Raw genomic sequence first — 24135 nt, 5'->3', positions numbered from 1 at the left:
CACTCTTCTCCTTTGTTTTATCCAATGATATCAAATCTAACCTTAAATGCTACAATTTGCTATAATAAGGTCTAGTTTATTGTCTAAAGTTCTCTTACAGTGAAACATAGTTTTTAACAAATTTCATAGAATTCTCCTCAAATCCAGTCGTTGTCTTTACTCATTGCTTTCATGGCAACAGAGCAGTTTTCCTGCTCTGTGTAGAAACAGCAGAGGTAAAACCAAACTGCTGGGCAGATTAAACCAGCTGGCAGATATCAGCACCAAACACCCGGCACTGTAACTCAGCAGTTGTGACTTGTCCAGAGCGAGACCAACAATGTACCCTGCAAACCACAACCACAGCATTCCAATTATGGCCATGATGGTGTGGAAGGCCCTCCGCTTCGATTGATCAACATGCACCCTGTCCCCACCCACTTCCCCTGGCCGTGGACGAATCAGAACGCAGAGGACAGAAAGGCTGCAGAAGGAGACAACAATTACAGAGAAGACCAAAAAGCAGAAAAATGGGACAACAGGAATATCAGGGGTGTATAGAGCTGTTACACCAATCCATCCAAAGCACAGCAGCCAAACACACCCAATGCTGATGTTTCTGATCCTGACCCCACCTGAGTGCCTCAGGCCCAGGTAGGTGACGGGGTGAACTACAGCCAGGTATCGCTCCACACAGGTCAGGATGTGAAAGAACATCTGTCCTTGGTAAGTAAAAGAAGATGCATAAAGCCCCACCGTCATAACCTCTGAGAGACCAGTGAAGTGGCCACAAAGACAGATGATGCTCCCCAAAGCAAAGACCAGCTCCATGGCAGCCATGTTGTAGGCGAAGATGTCGGAGTGGCTCGTTGTTGCAAAGAAGCGCTGCTGTCGCCATCGCTGGTGACCCATACAGAGGATGAGGACGGAGAGAGGGAGGAGGAGGAAGGTCTTGGTGATGATGTAGGCAATGGAGACAAAAAGTCCAGCTCTGGAGTCCAGGCAGTGGTAATAAGAATTAAGGGAGGAGGAAGAGGAGTTTTCTGACATATTGTTTTATTGCTTTTATGGAGAAAAGGGAGGAAAGAGGAACAAAAATAAATTAACTGAGACAATGAGACAAAATGTTCCCCATTCACCTTCATTTTAAAGATGACTCAGGTGCTTCAAAACTTCAGATGTCCTTAAATCTGTATTTATCTATTGTACAGTTTTTGTCTATAGTAGCAGCAGAAACATTTGGTATAATATTGCTGATTATTTATTGTAGGCAGATTTAATAATCATGTGTGTCTACAGGAAAGCAAAGTCTGTGTTACTGGATTTCATTTTGAGGCTTAGTACAACAGCATATTGTTCCCACATACCGAAGAAAATGTGCTTTAAAACAAGAACATTTAAATAGAAAATGTAAGTTAATGGGAAATTGTAAAGTTAATATGGAAGTCTCTTGTTATTACAACACACTGAGTTATATAATAACACAAAAATGTTCCTGTTTTAATGGGATACATTGATTTTGTGCTATAACATGAAGACCTAATTTCCAGAGTCAAAAGGATTTCGTTAAAACGAGAAATGTTTCATGTTATTTTCTATTTATTTGTTTGGAAGTGGTGGCAGCAATATGCTGCCGTACACACGTTTTCATTCAACTTTCATACAAGGAAATTTATGGAAGTAAAATGATGAGATTGTTGAAGACTTTGAGTCTAATCTTCGACTTGAGTGAATTTGACTCATCAAGTGTATTTTTACTTTCATCATTAATAACTTTTTATCACTGTTTTCCTTTCCCCTGAAGTAGTTAATGAGTATAATTGAAGGACACCCACCTTGTCAGCAGTGGTAGTTTCTAATCGTTCTCCTGCACGTCCAAACTCACTGAGTGCTATTCACTCGTTTCTGATCCTCATATATATCAATGCTTCTCTGCGTCAAAGTGACCGACAGCAGCCGGACTGCGGGGGGGGGGGGGGGGGGGGGGGTGGGGGTTATGGCAGGCACACATACCATGAATGTATTTTCCATTTAAATTATGTTTGACAGGAATCAAATGACCTGCAAATAAAGACAGGTGTTCATTCAAATGAAATGGTGCCATGTAGGCAGGTGCAGGTGCTTCATAATGACCATGAATCATTTTGTGTTCTACAAATGAAGCTATTATTGTTATTTTAGTAGGTGTGACCCCGCTCAGGTGTGACTTAACGTCGTCATTTTTAGAAGTGTTGAATGAGCTCAACCTCAAAAAGCATCAATGACTTTTCAATGTGTGATCTTTTTTGTGGGCTCTTGTTTTTAGCTAATTGCCACAATAAGTCACAATATAATATGTAACATGCAAGTCAGTGTAAGTAAGACATTAAAGGAAACAAACAAAACTTATGTTTACATTCAGGGTGTCTAATGGTTTGTGTCCTATAGGCCTAATAAACGTGTTAAATTCATTTCCTTCCTCATAAAACATTTGTAAAGGTGTTTTTTTTTTAATATATGATTGTGCATTGTTTACATCCATGTTTGCTTGCCAGCAGCCTTCTTCTTCACAGCCTTTGTGGGTGCATTGCTACGCTTCTGTGTGCTTTACTGCCACCAACTGTCAGCGGAGTGAAACCGGGAAAAGGAATGTGTAGTGCATACTCGTAAAATCATTGCCCCAAAAACACCACAGGGTACCTCTAAGCACGACTCAGTTCACCTCAGGCTCAGGGAATGCATGGGAACAGTGCTGGTTGTGGCCAGGTATATATTTCAAACCTTTGTGTTTTTGGAAACAGAATTAGATGCAGGAGAAATACTTCATCAGTGGGATGCAGGCCTGATTTAAATCAAATCAATAAAATGAAGTCAGTGTACACACAAGTCAAGGTTTATTTATCTATATCTATATCTGCTGCACCTTTATAGTATGTATCTACATCTTTATATACTTAACAGAAAATACAATGCACAAACCATGTATAAACAACTTATATATTCAACACAAACACAGACAAGGTAGTAAAAAGTGAGCATAAGTTGAAACTGATTAACAGCTGACAATGGAAGACCGACATTTGTAGATTATAATGCTGAATGAAAACAATTGAAGGCAGAAAATTCGGTGACATCCAGAGTGTGATGTCTACGATGAAGTGTCTGACGATGGCGTTATCTCATTAAGAAGCACTGGGCCTAGAGTTGATCCCTGTGGCACACCAAGCGTGCTGCTAAAAACATGAATGTTTAGTTACAGGTTAACAAAGATACTTCAGTCAATCAGTTATCAGCATCAAAGACATCTTCTACTTCCAGCATGTTTAAAGAATATCAAAAGTGCCAAAGCTGTTCCCTCCAAAACCACGGGGACAGAAAACGTGCATACGTACATGGTGTAGATTACAATGTAGGTTTTGGATCTGACAACAATATATTATAGTGTAATCTGTCTCATCTCATATGATCTAATTTTACTACTCTAATCTGATCCAGTCCTCATTCTGGTTCAGCGTTGTTTTTTCAGCCTGGTAGTTTTCCTGCTCTGTGTAGAAACAGCAGCGGTAACACCAGACTGCTGGGGAGGTTGAACCACCCTGTAGCTGCCTTCGCCACACACTGAGCACTGAAGCTCACTGTTGGTGACATGCCCAGCACACTGCAAAGCAGATTCCCTCCAAACCTCACCAACAGCACTCCCATTACGGTTATGATGGTGTGGAAAGCCCTCTCCTTTGATTGGTCAACCTGCACCCTGTCGCCACGCGCCTCCCCTGGCCGTGGGCGAATCAGAATGCTGAGAACAGTAAGGCTGCAGAAAGTCACGGTAATTAAAAACAAGGCCATTATGGAGACGTTTGGTATAAGGATGTGTTCAGGGTTGTTATAGGCCAGGATTTCGAAACCCACTCCTGCAAAGCACTGCAGCCAAACAAACCCGGTGCTGATATTTCTAATGCGGACCCCACGCACCTGTCTCAGTCTCAGGTAGGTGATGGGGTGAACAACAGCCAGGTAACGTTCCACACATGTCAGGATGGGGAAGAACATCTGTCCAGCCCAGGGGAAACGCCCAATCAAGGTGCCCACCCACATCAAATTCAGTAGACAGGCGTAGCCGCTGCAAATGGTGATGGTGTAGCCTAATATTCCAATCAGCTCCATGACAGCTATGTTGTAGGTGATGAAGTCAGAGAGACTCAAGACTGCTGCTGAGGAAACGTAACGCTGCTGTTTCCATCGCTGGAATCCCAGTTTGAGGACTAAGATGGAAAGAGGGAGGAGGAGGAGGATGTTGGTAGCGGTGAAGGCAGTGTATATGTGACCACTAATGACCACGTCATAGCAGACAGGGAGATAGGAGGAGTTGGAGGAGGAGGAGTTGACCGACATTCTCAAGCAGTAGAGGCCTGAAGAGGAGAGAGAGAGAGAAATAAGACAGGAAATCAACTGTGTGACAACAAGTCAACAGCTAACATGCTCACACTGACAATGCTATCATGTTCATGTAATGTTTACCATGTAGCATGTTAGCATGCTAACATTTGGACACAAATTACATCTGAGACTGAAATGTCATCAGTTTTTCAAGTCATCAAGTACTGGACAAATTGTAATTTTGATCTGCCAAGAGGGAGAAATTTATATTTAATAATTATTTATATTTTTTCATGATGTTTCATGATGGCGCCCCCTAGTTTTGCAGTAATTTGGCGGGATACTGTTCCGGTATTCGCCTACGTTGATGGAGACCTTATTTTGAAAAAGCCAATCAAATTTTGCATAAAGCAGTGACATCAGGTCCACGAAAAGGAGCATTTCTGATATTTCTGTATATTTTAATAATAAAAAAACTGTTAACAATACATTTACAAAACACACCAACATTATTTTTGACTACATAAAGGGATGGCTAAATGTGATTTCAGTTCAATCATGTGAGTTTGAATGGAAACAATAAACTAATAATAGTCTATAGACACCAGTTATCTTTATAAATCAGGCACCACAAACAATCTCAGTTCAAATCTTTAAATATTTAGTCAACAACAGAACTTTTAATCAGGGAGACTTTTGTCCTTCATGTGTGTAATTACTTAAATTGCTTCCCATTGGATTTTGGAATCTGCAGAATATTAAGATCCTAAGCAGTCTCTTCAAAATAAAGGCAAATCATCTCAAGCCCTAATTGCATCTATATTTTAAAAGTATCGTCTAATCAATTTAAACACATATTGAAATGCATAGATTTATGTTTCTATATTGATTGTTTTTCGATGTGTATCATTAAAGTGCCATTAAAATATAGAAAGACTATTAATAAACTTTATCTTCAAAATACGTTTTCTTCATGCTTCTTTATTTTCCCCCTTCACGTAGTATTAGCTGCTGTCGTCAGTTTTAATACACAAAGTGATAAAACACTGACACGATACGATGATTAAAAAACTCCCACCTCACAGAAAGTGTTGGTTCCTGATCTTTCTTCTCCGGTCTCATTGACTGCTGTGTGGACGTTTGCAGTCCAAACATGCATTGGTACGTGTGTGTGTGTGTGTGTGTGTGTGTGTGTGTGCGTGCATCCATGTAGTGTGTTGTGTGTTTGTATATGTAAAGTGTAGGTGGGGGCAGGACTCATTTACTTTGTGGTTCTTGCAGCACGGAAAGTGTTCGTGTCACGTCGCTGCTGTCAGATTTGACGGATCGTTCTCGCCTCCTGGACGTATAAAAATCTGACAACTGCTCACGCTGAGGTCAGAGTGATACTCCATCAAATACACATAGAGAGAGAGATTTACATGAGTCGCATGTCATCTCTCCATTCATTCATTCATTTACTGAGCTGTGTACATTTCAGAGGTAGACCTCAGTCTCTTGTGTGAAGTGATGAGTGCTGCTCGTGCATCATTTAGTCGAGATGTTTGACAGGACTCAGATGACATGGAAACTAAAACTGCTGCTTAGTCAAATCAGACACAAATGTGACACATAAAAAAATGAACACACTCTCGCACACACACAAGCAATAATGTATGGACCAGATATATGTATGGACCAGATATATGTATGGACTCACCTGAGGAGGAGAAACCGACAGCAACCATCGCTAACGAGGTGAGCATGATTATATAACTTGTGGTTGTGGATTTGTGCACTTTTTTTAAATGTGAGGGGGTGTTTTCAAGCTAAAATGGGCTCTTAAGCTGCCCTTTAATAGAGACAAAGCAACAGGAAAGCTAAAGTTATCACAGGATTGGGGGCACCAGAGTAATCGTAAGAATAGACAATTCATTCAAAGTCAATGTGAAAAGATGAGTTTCATGTTTTAAAGGAGCAGGGGGCTCCGGAGGGCACACCTCATCTTTAACATGTAGTCTTTCAATACAGGAAATTCAATTCCAGAATCTCACATTGTCCTTTTTATTCTCTCTCTTCACCTTCTCTTTATTCCTCTTCATCTCAGTCCCTCTTTCTCCCTCCTCCTCCTCCAACTCTCAGTCGAAATGTCAGTCAACTCCTCTTTCAACTCCTCTGATTCCTCCCTCCATCTTTTATTCAAACATTGCTCCAGACCGAGCGTTTTCATCTTCATGGCCTTCTCCATGACCAACATCCTCCTCCTCCCCCTCTTCATCCTCGTCCTCTACATGGGCTTCCAACGACGGAGGCAACAGATGATGAGGAGTCACTCTGACATCTTCACCTACAACATGGTCGCCCTGGAGCTGATCAACGTCTTGGGGTGTTGCTTTTACTTTTGTGGCACCTTAACAGATATTGAAAGTGTAATATTGGTGGGGACTGACATATTCTCCATCACCTCACCTGGACAGACTCTGTTTCACCTGCTGACCTGTGTGGAGCGCTACCTGGCTGTTGTTCACCCCATCACCTACCTGGGGCTGAGACAGGCGGGCGGGGTCAAGATCAGAAATATCAGCATTGGGTGTGTTTGGGTGTTTAGCTTCGGATCACTAATTCTAAACAAAGTCTTTAATAATTATTTGATCGGCATCGCAGTTTCCTGCCTCTTGATTTTTTCGCTGATTAGCGTCTCTTTCTACAGCGTTTCTGTTCTCTGTGTTCTGATTCGCCAAGGGCCAGGGGAGGTGGGCGGGACCAGGGAGAATGTTGACCAAACAAAGCAGAGGGTTTTCCACACCATCACAGCCATACTGGGGGTATTGTTGTTGAGGTTTGTGGGAATCCTGGTTAGCAATGTAACGTACGCTTCATTGCTGACCCCCACTTGGTGTTTGGTGGGGTCGCTGACAGTCTGGTTGATTCTGCCCAGCAGTCTGGTGTTACCACTGCTGTTTCTACACAGAGCAGGAAAACTACCAGGCTGAAAACACAATCTGGATGAGCATTTGATTAGAGCATCATAGATTCGATTTCAGCATATTTTACTAAAATAGATCTGACCTGATCTCATTAAATAACTTGGTAAAATACATTGTGTAATTAGAAGGAGGAAAATGTGACATATGATTCCAAACCAAAATAGTATAATATATAATAAACTAGGATAAGCATTAATGGTAGTCTTTCGTTCACCAGGGTTGCCTCAGGGTGAACAAAACTAAAATAACTTGTTTGCAGATGATATTTAACTTTATTTGGCTCAAACTTGTTCATTGTCGAGGTGTTTCCAGGTGTTACAAATACATGTTTTACTTTTTCTCTAAGTGTCTAAGTTTTATGTGTTTTAAACAAGAGAATTGCTCCTCCTGAAGACCCACCATCATCTGCTGTTGTTATGAGGGACGGCAATGTCGGTCCGTCCATGTTTGAAATATGTCACGTGGGTTGCTGACTTTACCTTGTGCGCCATCAGGAGGTTTTTAGTGAAATGCCTTGAGAACTATTGGATGGATTGCCATGAAATTTGCATAAATATCCACGGTGCCCAGAGGATGAATCCTAAACACTTTGGTGATCCTCTGACTTTCCCTCTAGCGTCACCAGCAGGCCAAAGTTTTCACTTATCCATTCAGGGTTAGTAATGACTTGTACTATGTACACACGGTCTGCACGGCACTATCTGATTTGAATAAACACCTTTTTGTTTGCGGGTCATTTGGAAAAATCCTGTTTGTGTTGCATCATGCAAAAAAGCCCACAGTCCTGCAGCTGTCCAACACATGAGCATCACACACACACACACACACACACTCAGCATCCTTATAGATCAGCAGTCAGTGAAGAGGGACAAGGATAATCACAGACTCAAACACTACTGACAAGGTGGGTGGGTTCTTTAATAACTTAATGATTATCAGTTCATATTTCTAATAAAACGCCTGACAATTTAAGATGGTCTCTTTTTGTTCCCACTGGAAATATTTTACAGATAGTTTTAAAAACTGTATGATGACATACATTTAAGTTTTTCAACTCTTATTGTATTAACAGTGGTCACAATTTAAGCTTTTGAATGAGGTATTTTTTGCTATGACAAGTTGCAGATTGCCATATTTTGGAGTCACGGTAAGCTGACCACAAACTTGGTTCGCATCACACATCTGAAACGTCGTTGGATTGATGAAAAATGGCATTAGAAAAAAAACCCCACTAGTCCGCCCATGAGATCTGTGACCTCTATGTAGAACTTTCACAGACTGACTACGACGAAAAGTTAAGTGAATATGAACATGTATTATTTTTATCAAAGGATCAGGCTCATTTTTTGTGTCACTGGTGATTTTCAAAAAGAATACCGTGTGGTAATAATAATGTGGATTCTCTGCCTTGGAAGCAGTGTGGCAGTCCAACAATGACATTCCTTAAAACTTCAGGTCAAAATTCAAAAATAGTCCATTTGTTTTGCCAGGCAGGGTGTGGGTGTCTGAGGGTTAGTTCTGGATCAGCTGTTTGTTTGTTGCCCAACAGCTTATGATTAGATATTTCCAATGATGCTGCTAAAGGAGGTGTTATTATTATGTTTTAATAGAGAGTGTAAAAGTGTTATTTTGTTTTCAGCATAGAACCAGCGTTTAGGGATTGCTTTACAGCACACTTCCATAAGACGATGAAATAGAATTTATCTTAATGTCTCAATCTCTTTCTCTGCACCTCCTGTCTTATTTGTCCCTCTAATTTCTTACAGGTCTACAGCCACATACAGTAGACATGTCCACCTCCAACTCCAGCTATCTTCTATCAAACTTATGCACCGACAGAGATAGCATTATCCTCTTCATTGCCATCACTGCCACGAAAACCATCCTCAGCCTGCCTCTCTGCACCCTCGTCCTCTATCTGTGTCACCAGCGATGGAGGCAGCAGCGCTCCTTTAAAACAACGAGCCACTCCGACATCTTCACCTACCACATGGTTGCCATGGAGCTGATCTGGGTCTTGGGGTGCTTTTTATACATTTGTGGCATATATGCTAATCTCCAGATCATGTTTGTAGGAATCTGTGCTACTTCTACCGTTTTCTATGGAGAGATCTTCTTTCACCTCCTGACCTGTGTGGAGCGATACCTGGCTGTTGTTCACCCCGTCACCTACCGGGGGCTGAGAAATGGGCGTGGGGTCACGATCAGAAACGTTAGCATTGGGTGTGTTTGGCTGATGTGCTTTGGATCAATTGGTGTAACATTTCTGTTCATGCCACTCCCCGCCATCATCCCATTTTTCTGCCTTTTTATCGTATCCATAATAGTCGTCTCCTTCTGCAGCCTTTCTGTTCTCTGTGCTCTGATTCGTCCAGGGCCAGGGGAAGGAGGCGGGGAGAGGGAGCGAGTTGACCAATCAAAGCGGAGAGCTTTCCACACCATCACTGCCATAACTGGAGTGCTGTGGTTGTGGTTTTTAGGGGTTCTTGTTTCTGCTGCTCTGTTCTATGCCTTGCCGCTGAGCCAAAATGTCGGCTGTGTGGTGATGGCATCAGCAAGCTGGTTTAATCTGCCCAGCAGTTTGGTGTTACCTCTGCTGTATCTGCACAGGGCAGGGAAACTATCATGCTGCTGTTATAACAATGAGTAAAGACATGGATTGGATACAGCAAAGTGAATGTGACTATGTCCAAACTGCATATTGTCTATTACACTAGCATAGTTTTAACGGATCAAGGTCTTTGCAGAGGTTTAACCAGAGTAAATATTCAGCACTGTGGGTCCCAGAAACAGTCAGCGATTTGCAAAAGCTTGGCTGGTAGAGGTCGAGGAGGCAGGTAGTCGGTTAGCCAACAATAGTTTAGGCAACTTTTCAAGAGAGTCTTAAAATTTGGAAGAACTTTGCATCACCTGATTCAATTTGGTCTGTTTCCTTAATGCTATATGGACATTGTCTTTCCATTTCCCTGTGCTGTGGAGGTGGGGGTTAGGGGTCTGTGTGCAGGTGTGATTCGATGACGTCTGTTGTGTTAATGTTAATATGAACGAGCTCGTTCAATACGCAGAATTTTCACAAAATGAAACCACAACAAATGGCTGCCATTTAGGAATCAATGCTTTATTTCAATGTTGAGTGTGTGTGAATATTAAAGAGACAGTCCATACCAGTGAACAGACATGACAGACAGTAAATACAGAGAGAGAAAGAGCAGGCAAGTGACACAGTAAGAAATGGACCAGTACTTTAAGAGCTGTGTTTCAAACAGCTACATATCCATTTGAGGAAAAAACATTGATGTATATTGTTCATCTCAGGGTGTGTAAATATTTTTAATGACTTCATTTCAGAGTTCAAAGTTCCCTCAAATGGATGTGTAGTCTACAAATGAGCTATTTGTGTGAAGTAGTTATCAGCTAACTCTTACTTAAGTTTGCAATAAATTTCAAATCAAGATTACTGAGAAGGCAATTCCATCATATCAACTGAAACAACATTCATATGTATTACTGACATTAAGGCTGAATCTCCCACAAACAAGGCCCAGATCACTTTAAGAAAGACAACCTGATTTTGTTGAAACAATCAACAGCGCCAACAAATCTGAACACCTTCTCCCAGCTCACTGTTGATGAGAAAAATTGGAGATTTAGTAGCACTACTGGGGGCTTAAACAAAGTCAGAAAATGTACTTTTAACAGACCCTTGAACAGACTGACAATCAGCACAATTAGCCAAACGATATGAACTCTTTTTTGGAACTCTGACAACTTTCATTTTAACCTATTATTCTTATTGAACATGCACTTATCACACTGTTTTAAAAAAAAAATGTCTTAGCTATCTGTAAAAGGAACAACTAGCATTGCTAGCATTCAGCATTGAAATCAATGGCTACAAACAACCAAAACCTAATGAGTTAGCTTATAACTAGTTGTAGCCTTTGTTACAAAATAGACAGCATTAACATTTTAAAATAAACCTCCTGACCTGGAGAGCTTGTGGTTTACAAGCTTGGTTATTGTAATGTACTGTATTCTTAGCTACAGCTAACTTATTAGCTTTGTGCTAAAAGTGTCCATTGGTTTCAGTCACAAATGCAATGCTAACAAGCTGTTTTTGCTAGCTGGTTAGCCGGATTATTTTCCCCCCACAGCATGACAACTTCCATTTGACAAAAAATAATAGAACTAAACTTCAAACGCTGATTTGTCCACTCTCAACAGTCAATATAAAACGTATCAAATACCAACAATCATATTTCGATTCAACATAACAGACGAAATCTACAAAAAGAAGAAATATAATGGGCACTTAAGAATTTCAATGCACATGGTGGAACACAATCAAATGGCAAGATAGAAAGATTAAAAGTACTAAATAAATAAATAAATAAAAATAACTTACATAAAGCTCACTAAAAACCTTTGATTAACTGTGAACATTGTATATCATTATTATTGATTATTGTTTTTTCTTCCAGCTTCAATAGACTGATAGACAACATCATGTAAATAATTGATAGATATCACTTTCTCTACCACGAGCATCTGTTAGTCGACAAAGATGTTTTCTGTATATTAACGATAAAGGGTTAAAACTGTCCAACTGAATGCTGATGTTTGTAACTTAAATGCTTTTCTTGCTTATTTAAGAACTGATGTAAATGCTTTGTTTTACTATTATTACTATCACATAGCACTTTTCCAAAAGTAATTTGTAAATGCTTTGCAATGTCACATTTGTCTCAAGTCCTTTACTGTACTTAACTATTATTGTAAATCTTCTAAGGTGTGCGTGAAATGTTTGTAAAATGGGAGCTTACAGTTGAAATCCGTAGTGGCTTGATGTCAACAATCACATAATACAGAAGCATGCTTCTAGAACTCTAAGGCATTGTTTTATGGGTGATGGCAGAACATGTGGAATCGTACAAGCCAACAACAGCACTTCTCAGAATTCTTCAGCCGTTCTAGAATCCTTGGCAATGTTCTAGAATGCATCTAAACATTCTAGAATTTCCTCTTTGTTTTTCGTTACCGAGGCAGCGAGCAGAGATGAGTATGTTAATTCATTTGAACATTTTACATGATATTATTAAAGGTATTCTCACAAATATATAGGGTAGATTTATATATTTTTTTTCTCCTTGCAACAGATTTCTCAGGAAAATATATTAACACTCAAACCAAGCATAGATAGACAACGCTGCCCGTCAAAGCTACTGTGTGAATCACACCAAATGAATCGATCATTCAGACAATCAGAATCAGAGTCAAGCAATCACTTAAAATGATGAATCTATTGCCTAAGACTTGTAAAGAATACTAGCATGTGGCAAGAAACAAAATAAACATTCCATATTCAGACAATCCTAATGTACAAACAATGAACAACAGGCTAAAAGTGGCCCATGTCTTAGTCTAATATCTTCATTCAACGATGTAGTCAATCAAAATTTGGCTGGGCGAGGATGCCCTTTGTAAGCAATTCCTTGCTTCATACTTACCGCTTTACACATTCACTGCTGGGAGTTTCCCAGTACAACCAAAGGTAAGTGCTTTGCTCAAGGGCACCCTGACGAGCTCTCAGAGTTGGTAGCCAATGTTGGCTTCCAAATGTTAGGGTTGATGTTGGTGTACAAATGTAAACTACGGTGCAAAGCCGTAGGGGAAATCTGTGGTAATGACCTGGAGTAACAAATGATGTCAAATCAAGACATAGACCTCTTTTAGCTCACTGGCCATGATTTTGTCTATTACATACAATATGAGAAGGCAGCCCATCAGAGAACTTTTAATCTTCCAATCCATTCTCTCCTAAACACCATCTTTTATTCATTCATTCATGCCTTTGATACTTCTTCGATCCCTTTATCCATCCTTCACTCCATTGTGGGTTTAGGAAGCAGTGGTTTCCAGAGACGCTTTCGTCATCCCCTTTTACAACCTTCTCTTCTTTTTATAGCCTTCTTTCATCCACCATTTTTCTGCTAATGCCAAACTGGGAGAAAGAGGGACTTCTAGAACTTGACATCATGAATCAGTAGTTGCATAACTGTTTTTAGTCCAGCCTTGCATCACTCCTGAGTCTCATTCTCAAATTTGCATGAGGGCAGCAAACTCTCAAATCCATCATCTTTCCATTCCCCCTTATCTGCTACTATCCTCACCCATCTTTAGACTTTCAGAGGATGTTGTTCAGAGACCAATCTCTGTCCCACCATTCTCTGCTATCCACTGTTTCAATTTGTGACGACCTTTATCAAAATCATCAAAGGTGTCAAAACTAAATTGTATTTTCATTGTGGTCTAATGATGTAATCCTTCTTATCCTCCTTCTTTGCTTCCTCCTCTTTTCTCCTTCCTTCGTTACAGACAGCGATAGAGTTTCATGCAATAATTCCTAGAATTTGACATCGTGCACCATATTCCTTCACTCCGTCCATCCTGCCTCTGCTTCATTTCTCCGTCCAAGCCTCCATCATTGTAGGTAGCGGTAGACTTTGAAGCAGTGGTTGCCAGAGTCGGCCACCACCACATGTCCATCTGAGGTCAGAGCCAGACCTTGGGGTCCGTACAGAGGGTCCGCTGACGTGTTGATGTATGAGAGGAAGGAGCCGCTGCCGTCAAACACCTGCAAATGTTAAAACAGAGAGAAAATGTGTTTTGATAATTACAAAAACTCCCAACACTCCCAAAAGGGGGCCTCTTGTCATTACAGGTTGACAAGCCCTGCACAGCGCTGTTGTACCTGTATTCTGCTGTTGCCCCAGTCAGCTACGATGATGTTCCCATTAACGTCCACAGCTACACCAGTGGGAGCATTGAACTGGCCATTTCCCTCACCGTTAGAACCAAATTTCAACACCAGCTCTCCCTCTGGGGTGAAAACCTGATTGGGACAGAATAAGAGAATATATCAGGATCCACATTCATGTGTCCTGTTAAAGTGTCTTTGAGCATCAAATGCTCTCTCTGGTACATCTACCCGTTCGCTTAGATAACACCTGACTAAAGGTATCATCTGATTCCAAACAGACAATGGGAAAATACGTTACGCTAATGTCAGTCAGGCTTTACCTTGACAGAGTGGTTGTGGAAGTCAGTCACGATGATCTCATTGTTCTTGTTTACTGCTGCAAAGTGTGGACCTTCAGGACAGGAGCGCAGAAACAACAAACACAGGTTTTGCACTTGCTGTGCGTTTCAAGTTACAGTTTAACTACTTTCACAGGTTATAACTGCCACCTCAAGACCTTAAAGTGCTTGCAGTTAAACTAAAACTTTAAATGCTTTTACTGATTACACTTCATCTAATACTTCAACTGCTTTCAGTGCTAACACTTAAACTGGCACTTTGTCAGTGATTAGACAGTGACTTCAATGGGCACTTCACCTGCTTTCAAAGCTCATACTTCATCTGACACTTTTACTGCTTTCAGTCTTCACACTTCAAATGGTACCACAGCTGCTGTAAGTGCATACATTTTAACTGACATGTAACTGCTTTCAGTGATTACACTTCACCTAAGACTTCATCCTTTCATTGCTTACACCTCCACTGACTTTTTAACTGCTTTCAGTCGTTACACTTCAACTATCACAAGTGCTTTTTGTGATTATACATCAACTGGCACCTCAACTGCTTTCAGTGATGACAGCTTCTTAAAGTACCTTAAACTTCAACTACACATGAAATTTTCAGGGTAAGCAAGCACACATACATTTTCTTCTGAATGTTTTTGGTTCTTAGAACAAACCCATGCTATAAAAACACCAGTCTTAGTCAAATGATAAAGTGAAGTGTGACAGTAATAATGCTAATATGTGTGATCTACGTTAATTGGAACATTAGATTCAGTCTATAAAGATTTGAGACTGGCGTGGTTGTTGGGCTTATTCTGGTGGCTTTTTGATTCATTTCTAGTCTATTTCTTTGAACAAACACTACCTGCAAATTGCTTGTCACCATTGCCTCGACTACCAAACTTGGTGATGAGCTTGCCAGTCAGCTGGAAGATGAAGACGGTGCACGCCTTGTTGTCCACCACGATCACATGACCGTTCTGGTCCACGGACACGCCCTTTGGCCCCATAAGTCTTCCAGAGCCGAGCTTCGCCTGATTGACACCAAATACAAGCAAAGAGAAGGAAGAACCATTCAACAAAACACAAGATGTGAGTTTGAACAATTAGTTTTTAGGCATCAGAAAATCTACCAGCGTTAAAATGTCCTTGAAAGGTAAAATATGATTTATATTTATATTCCGACGCTCAATTAAATAAAATGAAATGAAAGAATCAATCAAACTTACTGTAAACCTTCTTCCCTTAAAACCAAAAGACACCTACCTTGAACTTGCCCTCGCTGGAGAAGATGCTGACCCACTTGTTGTCGTAGTCGGCGATGATTATGTCACCGCTGGGGTGCACGGCTACACCCGTAGGACGCTGCAGTTGCCCCGGGGACCGTCCCCGCACCCCAAAACGACTCTTGAATTCCCCCTCGTTGGAGAAAATCTGAAGTGGGCAGAGACTTGTGAGGACTCTCATAGACATAATGCATACCTAAGCTTCTAAACCAAAAACTAAATTTAACCATAACCCTGAAACCAAGTGTGCTATACCTGGACACACTGATTGTTGCTGTCAGCAATCAGTATCCTGCCACTGGAGGAGGCAGCCACTCCTTGAAGGTTAGTGAACTCTCCTTTATTCCTCCCCTTCGTTCCTGAAGAGAGCAGGAGAAAGCCAGCAGTCAACCCAAATCCAAGCCTCAAAAGGACCTTTCAGCCTCATGTACAACGATGCATGTTTTAGCTTTAGCTTCATTAGCTGTAATAAAGCAAGTACCCAAATCTCCTGGTTTATCTGCACTAGTCTGTTCAGATGAATGTCTCACCAATCCTGAAGATGAGGTCATCCTCTATGGGGTTCTGGGTTTTGCGTCGCGGGGTGCCCAGGGCGCTGCTGGCCCTCTTGGAGCCCTTTTTCTTCTGGCCGGGGGACTTCCCTCGTCTCTTTGCCCCTTCAGAGGAGCCCGTGGACGGGGTGGCGTAGGCTGCTGAGTTGGTTGCTGTGGTGGTGGAGGGGGACACCTGGAGAGACGGGAGAGACGGGTGTAGAGGTTGTCCAAGTGTTAGCTCAGTCATTCTACCGCTCACACACACCCTCCACCCACCTCTACTTCTGCCTCTGAGATCCTGCTGACAGTCAGCTTGAAGGGGCTTCCTTTGATGTGTTGGTCATACAGACGGAGAGCCAATGAGAAGTCGCCCTCCTTCGGCACTATGTACACAAACTCATAAGTCCCATTCTTGTGGTCCACTATTTCCCCGTCCACTATGCTGCCATCTGGGGTGAATACCTGGAACAACACATGGGTAATGTTTAGTCATTCTTTAAAAGTTGTGATTTTTTTTGTGAATTGCGCTCCATTTTATTTGGGGGGGGGGGCGTAAAATGAACCTCAGCTGACAGGATTGCGTTGCCACTCTTGCAGGCTCCCCCTGACTTGTCTCTTGTCACTATGGTAACCGAGGCAGGATGTCCCACAATGCACTGCTCCAGGCCCGCTCCCATGGCTTCACTCTGGCTCGCCACCGCACTGAGGAAGAGGAGGAAGACGAGGGCGGAGAGGGTGAGTCAAATGGTGTTAATTACAAAAATATTAGGTATTATAATATTTTGTGTCTCACCTGGTCGTGACGATGGTCCCCAGGTTGTGTATAGACTTCCTCAGTCCGTCCGTCTCCATCACCAGATCCAGCTGGTCGTTCTCCTCCGGCTGACATGGCATGCCGAGGCCGGCCAGCTCCCCCAGCCTCTCCTGCAGCTCCCGCTCCGCCTGCAGGCCCGCAACACACGCCTCCCCAGCCAGAGCCTCCTCCGTCTGGGTACAGGAGGCCATAATGTCCCCCTCTCCCCGGACGAGGCTGTCCACCTGGGCCTGGAGGACCTGGAGACAGATGACATATATGATGTTTTTGATGTGTTGTTTTCTGTTTTGTGAAGTAGCCCACTGGCAGGAGATGCTCTTCTTTTACAACCATAAAGTATTCTTCACTCTTAAACTCTGCCAGACAACCGACAATCTTGTTTTGGCTTCCCAAATTCTGGGAGTCGACCCTGTCAAACACGAGAGGATGTGTGCACCTTCTGTTTGAGTCCATATGTGACCTCCAGCTCCATCAGCAGGACACTCTTCCGGACATCCAGCTGCTTGTGCAGATCCTCAAAGCTCGACTGGATGTCCTCTTCGATGGAAGCTCTCTGATTGGTCAGCTGTTGGAGGATCTCCTTAACGAAGGACAAGGCGTCTGAAATCTGAGGGAGTCTGGAGAGATATTGAGGGACATGGGGATTTAAAGGTGAAGTCAAAAGCTTGTTTCTTTCTATGCCCAGCCTAAACCTTGAGAGAGAGATACGTCTTTGTCAGTGTGTCCTTGTTGCTCCATGGTCCTGCATTTCCCCGCCTGTCCACCAGGTGTCAGCTTCTCCTGTTCATGCCATTAACTGTGTCTCATCAGCCCCCTACCTGATATATGCACTACTGAAACCTTATCAAAATATTAAACTGAGGACATCGCAGAGACGTTACAGTTGAGTAAAAAGCAGCATAAAGAAACTCAAAACCAGGGATCTCTTTATCACCCCATTACCACTATAACTGTGTCCAACTCAAACTTACAGTCGTAACCGTCGTGTTAACCACATTCACTGAGACTTCTACCTGTTCTGGATGGCCCCCAGCCTCTCCTGCAGGCTGCTGCGGTGCTGCCCCAGAGCCTGGCTGAGGGGCACCTTAGGGTGCTCTTCATGGTCCGACACACAGTCCTCACACAGCGCACACTCGCAGGCCGAACAGTACAGCTCTGCCACCTGCAGGTGAAAAGGGTGGAGCAGTTACAGGGAGATTTGGATGAAACGCATTAATAAACACATTAATAAAAAAGTAATTATTTGTCTTTAGTTTAGCCTCTTTTTACTGAAATGTGGCTGCTACTCAAGTTAAACCTAACAGGTCCAGACCAATTATCAGGTTTGGGTCTTGTGAAGCTTTAGGCCTGGGTGCGTTCGTTTTGTTGTTTTAACGTCATTTATGAAGAAGTTTCTCTCTTTCTCTCTCTGACTTTGCCAATCTGCACTTTTGCATGTCTCGTGTCTCGTCAGTAGTGAATGAAATAAAGCAGAAATATAGCTCCTATAGGTCGGGTTTGGATCACAAAGGAATAGTTCCACATTTTGGAAAACATTCGCTTTCTTGCTGAGAGTTAGATGAGGAGCACGATACATTCTCATATCTGTCATATAAAGGTGTAGTCCTCTGGAGGGGGTTATGTGCTGGATTAGCTCTTGTCCGGGCACGATGACTTCCTGTAGCATCACCATTAGCGTACAGACATGAGAGAGGTATCGATCTTCTCATCTAACTCTTGGCCAGAAAGCGAAATGTCCCAATTTTGTTATATTCTCCAAAATGTCAAACTATTCCTTTAAATTGCTGAAGCTGAATGGGAGTTTAGGTGATATTAATTAAAAACAAATATTCTCCTTGTGCTTATGTGCTGAAATGCAAGATCGTGGTAGAGTTCTGCTACCCAACTGAACTCCACAGGTTCTGACAAAGTACTGAGTTCTGGGTTGTTCGGTTGCGTAACGGTAATGTCTTAATCTGTTGAATCTGCATCCTTGCATGTCAGGTGTTTTAAGAGGACACCCTATCCGCAGTGGGAAGAGGGAAAGATACCAGTGTAGCCAGTAAGTAAAAATATGGCTTACAGTATAAAGGTGGGGTTTGGGTACTAGTCGTGTTCACGGGTCAGGCCTGGCAGGCACAGGCTGAGTTTGGGTTTCAGTTTGGGTCCAGAACCGAAGCTTGTGCCCAAACTTCAGGTAGCAAACAATGTTTACTGATATATGCTCTAGTGTTTGCTTGTTGTCGTGTGTTATTTGGATGATTGGGGGTAGAAACAGCAGCAAGTTAAACAACTTTGTGATATAAAGTTGTCTGAAATCCCAGAATCAATGCGGAGTATGTATGTGTCATCACATACTCAGAATAATGAGCCTCTTGTATGCTGCATTCCTACCTTCCCTGCATGTTGGGGGCAGGCGTTTTTGCCGGGCGGAGCCTCCAGGACGGTGCACTCCTCACTGCTGCTATCTGGGGAGTGTTGGTGGGCCTCCATCTGCGAGTGGCAGCCTGGTGGGGGTGAACCTCCGAACACACCCCTTATTCCACACTGCAGCCAGGGGAAGGGGCTGGATGGTCAGATACAAGGTTTACAACTGTCTGTTTGTATTGTTTGCCTTTGTAAACTCCTTGTCTCACACTTTACTCCATTGTGCATGCGAGAGGAAGCGGCAAAACATGCAAATTATCTACAAATGAGAACTCTCGGCACATGTTGGATCTTAGGAGGGGCATGACTCGCTGTCAAAGTTAAATTATCTCTCTCTGCAGCCAAGAGGAGGGGCTATACATTCAGACAGAGCCTGAAGTCAAATCTGAGGGATTAAACCGCCATGCACCCCCCTGCCTGCAGGACTTTTCCACACAGCACCCAGAAAGAGTGCTGGAAAATTGGATGTAGGTCTTGTTTTTCGATATTTTCAGTGTACAAACATCCACTTTTGTTGGAACTTTAATTTCTTGATCCCTCTGCTGCAAAGAAGAGGGACAAAACCTTCAGACATGCCCTTTATTTCAGCCTGCAGTCAGGGAAACTTGGTGTACGTTAATCCGTTACATTCGTTTTTCAACGCTTTTTCAATTAAAACGTCCTTCTTCTTCCATGTGTTGTTTATTCCCGGAGCGATTTATGTCTTGTGAAACACCAAAAAGTCAATCCTCTTTAGGTCTGATTTGGGCAAAAGCAACAGACCTTGATGTTGATTTAATTCACAGGAGGCTCAGCTGAGGGCAGCCTGCACGAGTCCTGGGGAGAAAAGAGAGGGATGAAGATTAGGTGGAAAAGCAGACATGGATGTTGAAAAAAGTGTGTGCGTCCCTATCATGTCACCTGTCATCAGTTTCAGGATTTAAGGGAGTATTTGCTGTTTGTTCTGGAGAAAAGATCAGGCATCTAAAAAGGTTACAGAATTTTCTGCCGAAAGCTGCAGTTGTTTTAAGCACCACTAGATGGCACTAAAGAGAGCTCTGACTGTACGGAGGTGACTGGGAAAACCCCGAAAATGTGTTTCCCTAAACTGACACTTGACTACATGATATTTCTGTCTTGAGATGTGAGAGATTAGTTGATCATGGAGTCATAAATGATTCCTGGCTGAGAGACATGGCAGACCACACATCGGACCCCAACACACAAACATTCCCAGTCTGTCTTCCCCACTATAGGAATGCCCATATGTTCCTTCCAGATGGTGCATCAGATCACTGCGCCCCCCTAATGAACTCCCAGATGGTACGCTCCGTAGTGGGGAACACATGCAGCAGGTACAAGAACACATGGTACCATCCGCAGATGGGGGAGGAGGGCTGTGCAGCGTGCAGGGGGGGGGGGGGGTGAATGGAGAGTGAGACACTAAAGAGCTCCTCGGAGCAGCAATGTAGGTCACAGAAATGTCTTCAAAGTGACGAACAGAGGCAGCGAGACGGTGAGTGAGGCTGTGGTTTCCATGGTAACAGACCGCATGGGGAGGGGCGAGGACGAGAAACACCGAAAAAGTGAAGCAGTCGTGGTCCCGTTAATCCTAAAATCCTGAATTTGAACAGCCTGCGCGCTCCGTTCACACTGATGACGCTGAGCGTCCCAGGATCAGAACCCCCGCCTCATCCGGGCCACATGGACCCTGATGTGTTCGTTACTTTGGCACGGGGGGGGCCCCGTTAAGTGTCGTATCTGAAGTGAAATGGAAACGTCTGAATTGAAGTGGTGCACACCGGGCTACACTACAATACACCCAGCGGGCACTTTGTGAGGGGCTCCTGTAAAAGGATGAAGATTGTTTTTGTCAGTTTGCGGTGGTGTTGAAGTGACTTGCTGATTGCATGAGATTTTACAGGTGCACCTATGAAAGTGTATATTTTACATTTTTTTCACACATATTTCTGTTTGATATTTAAAAGCTGAGAATCTTTTATGCTGTTAAAGGTGGTTAAAAGTCTTTTTCTTCTTTTCTTCTCACTTTCAGTTGTTTTGTTGTTCGTGCACCTCTGAAGGGTTCTCGCTCTTATTTTTGGCTTTACTTCTAAAACTCTGGCAGCCGTTCTACTTTCCATCTTACCTTGTTTTGCCTGGTTTACTGTTTCACGTCTGTATCTATTATTATATATATTAGTGTGTAAAATATGAGCTGAATATTCTTATGAATTATTCATAAAGGGGAGGGATTATGGATATGAGTTGCCTGTGATCTTTGTACATAATCCTGTTTTAACACCTCCTCCCCCCCAAAATATTCTGCTCAGACTACACAACCTCCCTGACATGAAAGTAGCCTTACACAGACAAACACACACTTTATGTCTGTCAGACACACACAGGCTTATCTCACACACACACACACACACACACACACACACACACACTCAGTTTTTTTTTAATTCTCTAATGCTAATACATATAATCTAATTTTTTTAGACAGACAAAAATACGTTTTACATACACATGACTGCTACACCCCCACACTTTCATTCAAGGATTCTCTGCAATACAATGCTGCAAAGGATTATGGGGCGACAGTGGGGCTCTATTTGCAGCGTGTGTGTGTGTGTGTGTGTGTGTGTGTGTGTGTCCGGGTCTTGTGATACTGTGGTGACTGTTTGTAACTGTCACTTACAGAGCGAGAGACAATTGAACCCTCTCTTTCTTTCTTTCTTTCTTTTTTTCTTTCTTTCTCTACATTTTCACATAAATTCATCAATTCGTCTGTATTTTGAATGTGTGTGTGTGTGTGTGTGTGTGTGTGTGTTGTGTGGATTCATGTGTTGGACCACTTTGGGTTTACAACGTTAAAGTTATAATCCTTCAGATTGTCATGTTCATGCCAACATGAATACATATCACTCTTTGTATTCATTCAATGTGTTTATATTCAGTAGTATGTAGTGGTTTTAATTGTTAGTGGCGGAGTCCGCCATTCCTGCGCTGGATTGCCTTCACACTCACTAGGGATTGACAGGAAATGATGCAACATGTAATCCAGTGTAATTTTATCTCATTGATATCAGCCTCACTGTTGACAGTTAGTGCTAATGCTAACACAACGTGATACTGCTGCTGCTTCACATTAAAAGCTTCCAACTGGAGAAACATAAGGCAGCTTTTATTCTGAAGCAGTCACAGAAAACTCAATGTATGTCATTGAGTTTAGCGCTGGTCATTCTCGGGACCATTTTAAGGATTAATGGAAGAGTGAGGAGATGAAGAGCCGCACACCTCCAACTCCTCAGCAAGCTAACCGACGTGTGGAAAACTACTGGCACCGTGTGCAGCATGGAATCAGATCACAGCTGCTCATGACATGGTGGGAAAAGGACCTCTTTATTAAAACAACATGAGTTTGTTCAGCTGCTCTGTAAACAGACAGACCGTACTAATACTTTCTATCTACTATAATTTCAAGAATATATCCCTAAATGAAGCAGTTCGAGGCCAAATGTTGCGCTGAAGTGTAACAGTCGCAGCCTTTTATTGGCTCCACAGTTGCTATTTTCTCTCTGCACCTGACGGTCCTTGATAAAGGCATGAAAGCACACTCAGAGATTGGCACTTCAAACCAAGTTAGTAGTAAAACGTGATCTTATAAATAGAAACTTCCGAGTTCACCTGTGCACACGCAGCCTGTTTATTCCTGATGCTAAAGTAAAGTGAGAGGGCATTTTATCCTGTCCTCACTTCTTCAAAGGGCTGCTTAGCTTTAGCCCTCACAAGCATGTACATAGAATATAAATAATAATGTGTGTGCAGTTGCTGCCGTGCCACAGTGAACTGCTCAGTTTAATGTTGGCTACAGATCACAGTGCTGTAAACGTCTGCAGGATCTATTCACTCCACCTTAACATCTTTCATTTTTATTGAACCAAAACAAAATGAAACAATTAATGCAGCTTGAAAGAGGATTTTCAGGTATTTTAAACTTCTGTATAACAATGTCCTGATGTCTTTGGTGTGTTTTAAGCACCTGAAATGTGACTTGTATTTTCGTTAACAGTTAATCAGAGGCATACAGCATCTGTTTGCTTTACTATTTGGCAACTAATCAAAACCACATGATAGCCATGTAGCATCGAAACATCTGTCTTCCATCATATTAGCTGGACAAAGCTAGCATTAATTACATTTTGCGTCTCTTCATAATTGTTTTGCATCTCTTCGTGGCCATTTGTGTCATTCTGTGTCTCTTTGTGGTTGTCTTTGTGGTCATTTTGCATCTCTTTGTAGTAGTTTTGCATCATTTTGTGTCTCTTTGTAGTAGTTTTGCTTCTCTTCATAGTCGTTTTGCATCTCTTTGTGGTTGTTGGTGTCACTTTGTAGTCATTTTGTGTCTCTTTGTGGTTGTGTCTTGTGTCTTTGTGGTCATTTTGCATCAGTTTGTGGTCGTTTTGTGTCTCTTCATAGTCGTTTAACTTTCCAACTAGAAATAGTAACTGTTCATACAGAGGCTTTGGCCTAAGGGCCCCCTGACCCATTGGGCCCCTGGGCCTTTGCCCAGTAGTCTACGCTAGTTCAGTAATCCATCTATAGCTGTAAAAATCAGAGGGGATCAGCCCAGTTTCTGTTCACAGAAGTGACGTACCTCCTGTTACAGTTAGCACTCAAGATGCTAACGTGCGGTGCACACAGGCCTGATAGCTCACACACACACA

The 24135-nt window shown here is 42.4% G+C and overlaps 1 protein-coding gene and 1 pseudogene across 1 annotated transcript; one reads left to right on the top strand and one right to left on the bottom strand.

The window, feature by feature from the left end:
• The window catches only part of LOC139306222 (ladderlectin-like), an 87840-nt pseudogene that overhangs the window by 37433 nt on the left and 26272 nt on the right, over window positions 1–24135 (top strand).
• trim2b (tripartite motif containing 2b) lies at window positions 13783–19492 on the bottom strand. Its single transcript, XM_070930152.1, has 13 exons — window positions 19394–19492; window positions 18034–18182; window positions 17457–17637; window positions 17000–17259; window positions 16770–16908; window positions 16495–16668; window positions 16204–16399; window positions 15929–16032; window positions 15654–15821; window positions 15253–15421; window positions 14382–14452; window positions 14053–14193; window positions 13783–13935 (listed from the first exon to the last, which is right to left on the bottom strand). Exons 1-13 carry the CDS (start codon window positions 19490–19492, stop codon window positions 13783–13785), a joined length of 2004 nt encoding a protein of 667 aa, XP_070786253.1.

This window comes from Enoplosus armatus, chromosome 23 (genome assembly GCF_043641665.1).
Source record: "Enoplosus armatus isolate fEnoArm2 chromosome 23, fEnoArm2.hap1, whole genome shotgun sequence".
NCBI lineage: Eukaryota > Metazoa > Chordata > Actinopteri > Centrarchiformes > Enoplosidae > Enoplosus > Enoplosus armatus.
This window is presented reverse-complemented; position numbering and strand designations above follow the sequence as displayed.

What these genes read in the sequence shown, in the direction of transcription:
- trim2b (XM_070930152.1), bottom strand. Translation starts at nt 19,492, where the DNA reads ATGGAGGCCCACCAACACTCCCCAGATAGCAGCAGTGAGGAGTGCACC. An exon ending in CATATGGACTCAAACAGAAG is followed by an intron (nt 17,260 to 17,456) that starts GTGCACACATCC and finishes ATCTGTCTCCAG; the next exon opens with GTCCTCCAGGCCCAGGTGGA. An exon ending in CCAGCGAGGGCAAGTTCAAG is followed by an intron (nt 15,422 to 15,653) that starts GTAGGTGTCTTT and finishes GGTGTCAATCAG; the next exon opens with GCGAAGCTCGGCTCTGGAAG.